This window comes from Charadrius vociferus, unplaced genomic scaffold (assembly GCF_000708025.1).
Source record: "Charadrius vociferus isolate BGI_N301 unplaced genomic scaffold, ASM70802v2 scaffold852, whole genome shotgun sequence".
NCBI lineage: Eukaryota > Metazoa > Chordata > Aves > Charadriiformes > Charadriidae > Charadrius > Charadrius vociferus.
Window position 1 is genome coordinate 21,370 of NW_009647245.1, and position 10,779 is coordinate 32,148.

Genomic DNA, 10,779 nt, shown 5'->3' on the forward strand with positions numbered 1-10,779 from the left:
CGATGCAGAAGAGCGCGCTGACTGGTTTGTGGTCACTAGTCTTCAGGTCCATATGACTGCAATACCGGAGCTGATTTATGTTGCTTCCTCTCCAAAGGATTCGGTCACACCATGCTGGCACACGACACTTTCCACTAGAAAGAAAAACAGGTTACCAGGGAAATCCAACAATCCTAATAAACCAACCAAGCTGTTCCTCTTCCCAGCCAGGCAGCTCCCTCCACCCCCACTGTCCATGACTGCATCAGCAGCGATGGAACGAGCTCTTTTCACTTCCCTCAACTTGAATACTATATTCTTCCTTCTGCTGCCTTCCCCTTTCCCTATACAGTAGCTAAAATTCACGTCCTTTCCAGCTTTAGGAAACAGAATAACCTCAGACAAGACTGTTTCCACAGCCTGAAGCCGTGTGTACGGTGACCCAAGCCGTACCAGTTTCTTTCACTGTCAGATCTTTCTGCCCACTACAATCTGATCCATCACTTATTGTTCCCACTATGGAAGGTCTACTCAGCTATTACTATTATATTATGAAGACTGAATCCTGGGTTATCCTTCTCCAGATTAATTACTGTTCTGATTCATAAACACAGGCAGCGTAAAATCGATCACTATATGGTCTGAAACTCCTTCTCGGGAGTTTCTCCATTTAGAGCAAGCTTCTGCAGCAGATGCACAAATGTCTGTGGGAGGCACCAAGCAGAGAGCAGCAAGCAGGAACCACTGCTGCTATCGCAGTGTAGCCATCCCGGCGGGCGTGCAAGTCAGGCGACAGGATGACTCAGAGAGAGCGTTTCCTTATCTCCTCAATTCCTTTAATACTGTTTGTCTGTCCCCGGTAGCAGAAAAAGCCCTCCAGTACAGGGCCGCTTGTGAGTTCACACTTCACCCGCCTTCACCTATTGGAATCAGCGGCAACGGAGGTTGAAGGCATGTGCCCGGTCAACGTATACAGGGTCTGCTTATTTCCGAAAGCAGGGGAAACGAAGGAGCACAAACTTGTCTGTGCACTCCAGCCATCACCATAACACTGAGAGGTATTTACAGCTCTAGGGAGCAGGAAATCAAGTTTTGTGAGAAAATGCTTTTTATGTCACAGGAAAACACGTCCATTGGCAGCTGATTTACCTGGAGTCCCAGCGATCTGTTTTAGAGTCATATTTATATGTGGGGATGAATTTAATCTCTCCCTCGGTGAAATCTGCAAATGCTTTCTTATGAGTGCGCTGAATATTCAGCTAAAGCAGAAAAAGAACACTTTAAAAAAACAGAACCAAAACCAGCATACCACCCCCCACACACACAGCAGAGCATCAAGAGCAGGACTACAGGCAGAGCAACCGCAACCTGCGGCCATGGGATTCACCAGACATCCCCCAAACTGTCCCTCAGACCTTATACCTTTAGCAAAGGTAAAATTTCAACACATCAGTAGAATGTTTTCTAAACACACTGAATACAAATCAGCATAGCGCTGCTTAGCAGACCATGCAGACAGCATAAAACAATAGTTAAGGGAAATATTAATTGCTCCACTTGTGCTAAACACCTTCATTAGTTTTCAGGCTTAAGCATCACTGTCATTAATATTTCACTGCCAATCATTTTAGCAAAAGCCTCCAGGAGTGCACTTGGCTCACAACCTGACACTGCCTTCCTTTACTCATTTAGTCTTCTGAAAAATTTCCTCGTTGTTTTCCTCACAAAAACCTAAGCTACAGCTGTTTGCTGCACGCGGTTCCGCAGTACAGCAGAAATGAGCTACAGAACAGAATCAGTCAGGTTTACTGTTAAATTGTGTGTCAGAGATGATATTACACTATTTCTGTTCATGTTTCACAGGTACAGTCCTTCATCTTAAAGGCACATCTGGTGCTGTCTCAGTTTTCAGTGTGCTGCAAGAAATGCTGAGTGGGGAAGACTAGAGCAGAGAATTTAGGTCAAACTGGCTGAGCAGAGCGCCTTGGCTACAAGCGCTGGCCCCCAAATCAATACCTCTTCCAGAACACTGATTACAGCAGCTTTTGTTGCTGTTACAAATTCCTATGTTCTAGCTTGTAAGTAAGAGAGAACTCTTCCAATGAGATGCAAAGACACTTCTATGGTAATTGCCCGAGTCATCCAGTTAACCCCAGTACCACGTACAATCTATTTTAGTTGAGGGGGGATGTCACCAGGACACCCAGAGCTCTGCCGAGGGTCTAGCGTCTCTGTCTACAGCCCCTTATCGCAGAGGATCTGCCGGCTCCTCCCAAGCACAGGCACATCTCAAACTAAGACGGCCTCACAGGCACAGTGCAATCGTAAGCGCTGTTCACTGACCTGGTCGTACGTCAGCAATTTCTGAAGCTCATTCTTACTGATGAGACTTTTCACTTCACTGGCATCAGGGAGACAAAGCCTGTAGTTCAAGTCTCCTAGCCAGATGACAACACTGAAAACACAGACAAACATGGAAAAGAAGAGCCAGTAGTTAGTACCGCAGGCTACCCAGGGAAGAAGGGGCGTAGGGGAATAGATGGTTGGTTGCTGGTGATTAAGGTTGAGACACACGGAAGACAAAAGCGGACATGAAAGAGGGAGTCTGACAGCAGAAATTTCCAGTGGCAGCACATACTGCAGTACTAAGTCCACCTCCTTTGGAATCCCACATGGGATTGAAGACTTGGTTTAACGGGAGATGCTTGAGTTTTGCCTCAATCTGACAAAAGCCTGAGAACACCATCAACTCTGCAATGAAGCGAAACCAGTGTATCTTGCCAAGCTTCATAACCTCTCAAGCTACACAAAATCCTCTTGTATTCAGGCTCTTCTTGTGTACAGAAGAGGACAGTGACAGAGCTCGTCAAGCACAGCCTGCTTGTCAACCAGTTGGGCAGGCTGACACGCAGGCACCTGCCTGCTCATACCCCGTGTCATACCATCGTTTTACCAGTTTGTTTTCCACCGCCTTTCTTTCAACCAGATCAGGCCACTGCTGCATCATCCACCTAGCGAAGACTGACTGATGCAGAATTGGCAAAAGCAGCGTTAGGTTCCTGTTGACTTTATGACCTCCAGAGTGTGATTGTCCTATCTCACCCACCAGCCATACCTCAGCAGCACCCGCTCTTACTCTGCTCCTCTCTGGGCTTTCAAACAGACCTACAGCCTTCTCAGTACCAGCAGCTAAAGAAACACTTCTGGTATTTACTCTTTACTCCACAAAGGTTTCATTTAAAGATTAAAACCTAAACCCCTCTCTAGTATCAAAGCTCCTCCTGTTTATAGTCACACCTCAAAACTTCCATTAGTGGATTATCAAGGATAATCTAATATTTGAAGTTTTTTCTGTACTAATCCACTCTACATTTTATTTTCAGTTTTTAACTGGTTTAAATATTAACTACAGCAGAATTAATCATTTGTATCAGGTTATAAAAAACTTCATTTATATTCTTTGTTGTACACATGTTTGAGTTTGATTTGGATTATTCAGCACCACTGTCACCTCATTAAAAATAATAGTAATTTAAAAAAAAAATAAATCAAGTACTGCCTGTGTATCACCCGATTAATTTAAAAAGAAACCGAAACAGCAATTATAAGCATCTGTTACTCACAAAAGCCTAAACAGCATAGCCTCTGCCCATCCTGCTATCCCTTTTCTTCCCCTACTCGTACTCCCATTTCCCATCACAAAAAAACCCCGCAGTTTCTTCGAGCCTTGTACCGTTCCACCGTTGACTCGGGAACGGTGCCTGCTGAAATGGAAGCACTGTACACAACATGGAAGGAAAGGGCCGTTAGAGACAGGTTGCACAAGTCACCGCAGTAAGAAGGGGACCATGCAGATTGAGTGCAGGGGCTCTAGCACACCAGAGGCCTTCGCATTTTGGGTTATATTACTAAGCCAGAAAACATATCTGTGCAAAATCTCCTGTTGCTGTGACTCTGACTTGATTTGGATTATTCAACACCGCTTCAAAAGGGAAAACAGCAAAATAAACTTACTCGTGTTTCATGATGTTGAGCTGAGGTAGAGTATCATCAGGGGTTATAAAACTCATCCGAGCGCAGATATCCTTATAATCCTGATTTCGCCGCTCGAAGTCCTCCACGTGAGCAGCGAGGTGGGAGTTGACAATGCAGAAGGTGGTGTTGTGGAACACGAACCTCACCGCCACACCGCCCTTGTTGCCCTGGGGAGAGCAGGTATCAGAGGCCGTCAGAGAAGGCGGCAGGTGAGGCGCCAGGGAGCAGATGGATGTGGTACAGACAGCTGAGCAAAGCCAGACTGTGCCATTTCTTGCACGCATACACGGAAGCAACAAACGGGCCTTGGTCACTTACCATCTTTCCCATGATTCCCGTGCCCACGGACTCTGTCATGATCTCTCTGATATTGCTCAGCTGATCCTTCTTAGCAAATATGAGCAACATCATCCCAACTAGACGGACCACTTGCACCTGCAAAAATAAAAGAGATCCTGAGCCCCAGAAAGGCAGTGGAAATGCAGTTCTGATTTGCCTCTTCCCCCTGATGCTCTGCTTCTCTGGCTCTCCCCACTCCTCATCATGTTTTGTTCTCAATCCCTGCTTGCAAGACCACCGAAAGGACCTCCTGGGTTCCGGAGGACAATCTATCATCCCCCAACAGCTATCGGCTGTGCTGAGCTCACTACAGTCCCCACTCCAGTGCTTCCCTACAAACGGGGCTGTCTTGCGAGGTAACAGAAACTTTACAAACACACAGCAGACCTCTTCATGAAGTCGCAGCCTTTTGCTCTGATCAGCAACACGACCAGAGGAAGATCCCGAGTGCTCTAGTCCGGCGTGTCGCAGAGAGCTGCTGGCTGCGGCTGTCGCTGAGGGCTGCAGGTCCTGCTGGGAGCTGGTGCTCACCTCTGCTTACTCAGAACTACAGCGCAGCCAGCGACACGCGCTAGAGGAGAACGGACAGAAAAGTTGGTATTTCCTGAGGCAAACGTGCCTGACCCATGGGCTATCAAAAGGCAGCCATCTCCGAGCAAACTGTTTGCTTTTCAGAAAATACTGGTTCTTTAAAGCAAAGAGTCTTTTTCTGGAGCTAAGAGGTTCTCCTCTACTGCAGAGCTCAACCCACAGGTGTTCCCACCGCGCTGACGTGCACTGGCCCAGCAGGGGTCTCACCTCTGCCACCAATTCTTTCACACACGCTAAGGTAATGCACTTCCCAGTCCATGGCCTCCCAGTACCTTCAAACAAGTGGGGTCACAACTCTGAAAGCCAGCGACAAGGCCTAATCTTCTTGAGCACAATCTACGTGCTGACTTTAGAGGCATAAAAACATTGAGATTTCTCGGGATTCAGTCTACGTAGTGAGGGAAGAAGCTGAAACCAGAGAATTCAACTGGAAGAGCCCAAGTACTCAGTCCACTCTGCAGGAGTGGAATTTGCATGAAACCACAAGTCTTATCTAGGGTTTCAGTCACTTCCCCCTGCCTGCAGCCATATCTTGTTCTCTGCCTTTCAGTTAGTGGGAGAAATTTGCCTAAAACTCAAGTAAAGCAAAGGGACGGGAACATGAGCCTCTCTGCAGCTCAGGTCATGACCCCTGGCTCCCTCTGGATGAATCTCAGTTCGGCTCTGTTTTCCTGCTGTGATCACCTCTAACGCATGCCACTGAGCTCAACTCAAAGCAAGGAGGACAAGGGTGTGACAGTGAACACAAGGGCTAAGGAGGAAGAGGAAGCTCGTTAACGTATTTAGGGCTGGTACCTACAGCAGCAAATGCTCCAGCAGAGATAAACAGCAACGGCTTGCTCTAAACCAACCAGAGTAAAGTCCTGCTGCCACAACCGAAAAAAATCTGTTGCGAGGCAGCAGGCTCTGGAAGATTTCGCCTCATAAATTATCCCATTGCTTCAAGGAAAGGGGGGATAAACATTCATTTAACATACCAGCTCAAGACACACCTTGCTTCTATAACACAAAGGTGAGACGGTAACACAGATAAAGAATTTGAATCCGCTGCTATGATTCCACTGAGCATACTACTTCCCTGACACCAACCTTGTATTTTATAAAGTTATTTCGATCCCCATCTTTACAAATTTCTGCTTCAAAGTACAATATCCCCCTACAACTGTGGGGCAGAAATACAGACTCTCCGGATTTAATCTGGCATACTTGACACATGCACCAGTACGCACGTGCCAAGTATAATGCATCCTTGGTTTCTCCAATCACAGCTCTTCGGGTCAGGTGAGGAAAGGGAAAGCCCATTTCCATTTTCCTTCCAATCATGCAACTCTATGACAAAACCCCACAACGCTGAACAGAACTCACTTTCTTATATTTAGCCTGAGGGTGCAGGGACTTCTCCACAGCCGCCATCCACTCTTGCTCCTTTACAGAATCAAAGTAGAAAAAAGCCTCCGTGCTGAGGTCCAGCTCCTGGAACCTAAAAAACCAAGCCAACTTAGCACATCCCACCTCTCCTACAGATCACCCTCCTCCTACAGAAGGTCCAATGTGAAACCTCTAGCAACAGCTCTTCTTGGAAGAGAAGCTCCTTATTCCCCCTTGCTAAATAAAGCAGCAGAGTTTCAGCACAGTGCCTCTGAGAGCCTACTGCAACACACTCCAGCAGCCATCTCCCTGAGAAGTATTACTTTAGGCTGAGGACAACCAGAGAGCTCCGTGGATGCCTCAAGGAAAATCTATTTTGTGATGACATGCCAGCCTCATTTAACCCAACACTCTGCCTCATCCAAATGGCTCTTTCCCCTCGGATAGCTCTTCTGAGGTGCAGCTCAGCTTTGCGGAACCTCTGAGAACACGACGGGAACTTAAAATAAATAGAGCCCACCAGCATCCAAGCAGGAGCAACAAGAAACCCAGCACTCTAAGTAAATACGAGGTCATTGCTACTCACCCAATGCAATAGAAGTCTGGAGGCTCTGCGTCACACACCAGCCAGGGCTCCAAGCTGCTGTCTGGAGACTGCCCGTTCACATTCCACGTTCCCACAAAAAATCTGCAACACAAAAGCAGCTGAACTGTTAGAAAACACAATAACTGCACCAGCCCAGTCTCTCCAGTGCATGCACAGCAATATTCAGGCTGGGAGCAGACACAACACATGAGCTGTCCGTGCGCAGGGCCGTGCCAACTATGGGGTAACAGAAAATTCTTCTAGGCTTGGCTCGTTTTCAGTGACACTCATCTCAGGGATTTTGCAGAATGTTACAAAATTAAAGACATTTCACCGGGGCCAGCAAACATCTGGCTCTTTTAACATCATGTCATGTGGGGCAACACCAAGACAGTGTGGTGGGACGGCTGCCTTTATCCTCTTTCTGCCCAACCGCTTCAGTCCTGAGGGTCAAGAGACCTGACACACACAGGGGAAAAGATGCAAAAGGAGAAGCTGCACTGCAGGCACTTATCGACTCCCAGTCTGCGCCGAGCCTGGTTTAGCCACCCAAGCTGGCCACAGGTCAGCGGTTGTCAGATTTCAAACCTGGGTCAGATTTGAGTTCACAGATGAGGTTAAACAGCTTCGTCTCCATGCACACCGCCGCTCAGTCACAGCTCTAACCTGAAGTTGTGAAGGTTGACATATGCCTTCTCTTTCTTAGCAAGCACATGTTTGATGAGGCCTTCTCTTTGTCCCGACTGGGTGCTGGGCAAAAACATTTTGCGCATAGTGTTGGTCACTTTTGGCTGGTCTCTTGATGTACCTTCTCTCTCTCGGTGAAATCTAGGAAGGAAGCAATAGCAGAATCAAAACTGGTTCTGCTGTCTAGGAAGAGAAGGAGAAAAGGGAACAGATTCACCACGTTACTTACTGCCTATTTGGAGGCACAGGAGGAGGTGGGGGCTCCCGGCGAGATCCCGTTTGGTGGTTTTGCATGTTTCTTTTCTCTTCTAGGCTCAGAGCATTGAAGTCATCCTCAAACTCCAAAGCTCCTATAACCAAAAAAGCCAAGCACGATACCCTGAGAAACAATTTAAAACAGCTCAGATCAAGAAGGAAAAAAATGTAACTCCACAGAAAGTGAAAAAGGAATATATCAACTCTGATGACTTCAGGAATGAGAGAAAGGGGTACTAACCACAAGCCAAGGCAGGAATGAGCTTAACATACACAGACCAAGGCACCAGGCAGAGGACAGCACTCACGAAGGACAACAAAATCCAAAGACCGAGATGTTTTACTTTGTGCAGGGTAACGCCAAGTGAGGAAATGGGGCAGAGACCGGACTACCGAGTGCAGGGTCAGACACAGCGCCCTGCTCCTGACTGCCCCATTACTCTACAGACCACAGAGCGTAAAAAGTGACAGTCAGTTCAATACCCGAAGAAGAGGCCTGCGATAGACCTGGGAGGTTCTTCTCCACCTGATGCCAGCTGGCTGAGTCCTTAGGTTCAGGAAGAGCTTTCAGGTGGGCTGGAAAAAAAATCAGCCCTGTGAGAAACTGCTGGCAGTCAGAGGATTTCACAAACACAGCTACAGCTCTGCTTACCTTCCTGTATGCTCTGCACTTCTGAAAGGAATCCTAAGCAACGCTCCTCATCAGGGATTTCAAAGAGCCGCTCCGCTGTCTCATCACCTTGTATCCGGACCTTACAGCCTGCTTCAAGCATAAACACAGACTCACAGAGTCAGTCCAGGCTGGTTCACAGATATTATGCCCCGAGAGTGACCAGGCTTTCTAGATATCCTTGTGCTCACCAATGAAAGCTAACTTCCAGCTATTGTTTCCGATGGAAATCTGCACCTAAGCTAGTTTCCCTGTGCTTCTGAGATCCTGCCCTGCCCCACCCCACCTCCCTCCGAGTATCATCAGTCATGTCTTCCTCGTTTTAGGAATACCTCTCCCTGCTGCAATCCTGGAGAGAAGAGCTCTAAAAGTAGTAAGAAAAATTTCTTGAAAGGGAAAGCAGAATCTGTGACTAGACAGAGCGTTATCAACACTGAAAAAGGCAGACAGTAACCCAGGCTCAAGTACAGGACAAAGAAATGGAAGGGAGATGAGGATGGTTCAGAATGCAGGGCAGGGCCTGGAGAAAAGATTGAAGAAGTTAAAGCTTCACCAATTGCCAATGCTTCAATCCGAGCATTTAAAACCATGTGTGTCACGACAACTGACTGTCTAAAAGAGCCAGACAACAGCATTAGAGGAAATACAATCCCTGCTTGATCCAAAGACAAACACAAAGTATGGAGGAAGATTATGAAGTGGAAGGTAAACTATGCATGCACCAGCGCCCAACAGGCAGCTGGTTCCTGACAGGAGCTTCAGCCACCTAAAGCCTCAATTATAAAACTTACTGTTTGTAGCTATATCAATCAGTAGAGTTTCTTCCGCCTCTGGAAAAGAGAAAAACAGGATCAAGAGAGCTGACACTGAATGCTGCAGTAATTGAGTACTCAAAAAAGCATGCTGCCTGCTACTAGCCACAGGAGCCCTAACAAAGGAACAAATACCTTTAATTTACATCTGTACTGTTAATAACGGCTCTGGCAATCTGCACTGTTATTTCCCACAATCAAAGTGTCACAGGGGAGATCCCTAATATTCAGAGTTCCCACACACCTCGTAGTTTGTTCCACATCAGCGTAGCTCCTTTGGGAAAGGCCAACCTGACAATGAACTTCAGAGCTTGCCTACACAGCAAAAATGACGGGCAGAACCACGCTGAAGGGTACAAACTAATCCAGGCAAAGGTGCTTTTAGTCCTGAACAAGCCTTTGCCCCAGGGACACACACTGCTATTTAAGTTCCTCCAAGACAAGGCCTAAAGCTCTTTCCCATTCCACGGGCAGCTCTTTGGACTTGACAGCTTGCCAGACGTTACAGGAGTTTTGATCTGAACATGCAGGAATCTGACTAAAGCTCCCAACTTCTGCCATTATGGAGAAGACAGGCAGACAGACATCAGCAGATATGAAAATTTCAGCCACTGCAGACAAGTGCTGAACGTGCGAGCTCTGTAGGATCCCAATCCCACCACTCATCTGAACCAGCCAAGTTCCTCACAACCCTATGCTGACATGGAAAGAGTACCCACTCAGACGAGGAAGAAGCAGGATTCCATTAACTGCAAGTTTTAGTTTCGTGGAGAAGCATTCGATCTGTATGGGCGCTCAGGAGGCAGGTCAAGAAACACCACTAAATTCGTGTTTTGCTCATAAACAGCAGTGGAGATAAACAGCAGTGGACTCCTGCCACCACAAGAGACCCCACTCCAGGAGAGTCAGTACCTTGTACGCATTTAAAGCGGCTGTTGATGGGAATGTAATCCGGATCAGAGTTTTCTTTCTCCTGTGAATGGATAACTATCCTGGAGACAGAAATAAAGGCTTGTAAAAACACAGAAGAAACAACTCCCTCCTCATAAACAGACAAATGTTGATACAGTCGCAAGAGCTGTATTTACAGAGAAACGCAATGTTTGATTTCCATTGCTGTACTCTCAGGACGGGAGACAACGCTCAGAGCCATGCAGGATGTGGGTGCAAACACATGGGCGTGCGGTGAGAAAGTAAGCGCCGTTCCACTTTCACCGCTCCAGAGCGTATTCGGCGTTAGGGAAGGCACTGGCTTTGGCTCCTCGGAGAAACCCAGAGTGGGAACGCCCAGCCAGAAAGCCGATTTCTCCTCTCCCTGGTCGCGGGACACTGTCTCCCATGCCGGAGGGAGAACACCGGGGGAAGAGGCGGCTGCCAGAACCCGCTCTGCCCCCGTTCCCTCTCTCAACACAGCGGCTCAACGGCTTTTAAGTTTCCTGACACAACCACAGCGGCCG

General features: G+C 47.5%; 1 protein-coding gene across 1 annotated transcript in view; it reads right to left on the reverse strand.

Annotated features, from left to right (window-relative positions):
- Positions 1–10,662, reverse strand: part of OCRL (oculocerebrorenal syndrome of Lowe) — a 26,650-nt gene extending 15,988 nt beyond the window's left edge. The window contains exons 1-14 of the mRNA XM_009879992.1: positions 10,538–10,662; positions 10,235–10,314; positions 9,302–9,340; positions 8,478–8,603; positions 8,324–8,404; positions 7,815–7,935; positions 7,565–7,726; positions 6,899–7,000; positions 6,310–6,424; positions 4,333–4,449; positions 3,994–4,181; positions 2,323–2,434; positions 1,129–1,238; positions 7–134 (exon numbers count right to left, since the gene is read on the reverse strand). Coding sequence (XP_009878294.1) covers positions 7–134; positions 1,129–1,238; positions 2,323–2,434; positions 3,994–4,181; positions 4,333–4,449; positions 6,310–6,424; positions 6,899–7,000; positions 7,565–7,726; positions 7,815–7,935; positions 8,324–8,404; positions 8,478–8,603; positions 9,302–9,340; positions 10,235–10,314; positions 10,538–10,662 — 1,606 coding nt within the window. The remainder of the gene's footprint in view (positions 1–6; positions 135–1,128; positions 1,239–2,322; positions 2,435–3,993; positions 4,182–4,332; positions 4,450–6,309; positions 6,425–6,898; positions 7,001–7,564; positions 7,727–7,814; positions 7,936–8,323; positions 8,405–8,477; positions 8,604–9,301; positions 9,341–10,234; positions 10,315–10,537) is intronic.
- Positions 10,663–10,779: the final 117 nt, after the last annotated feature.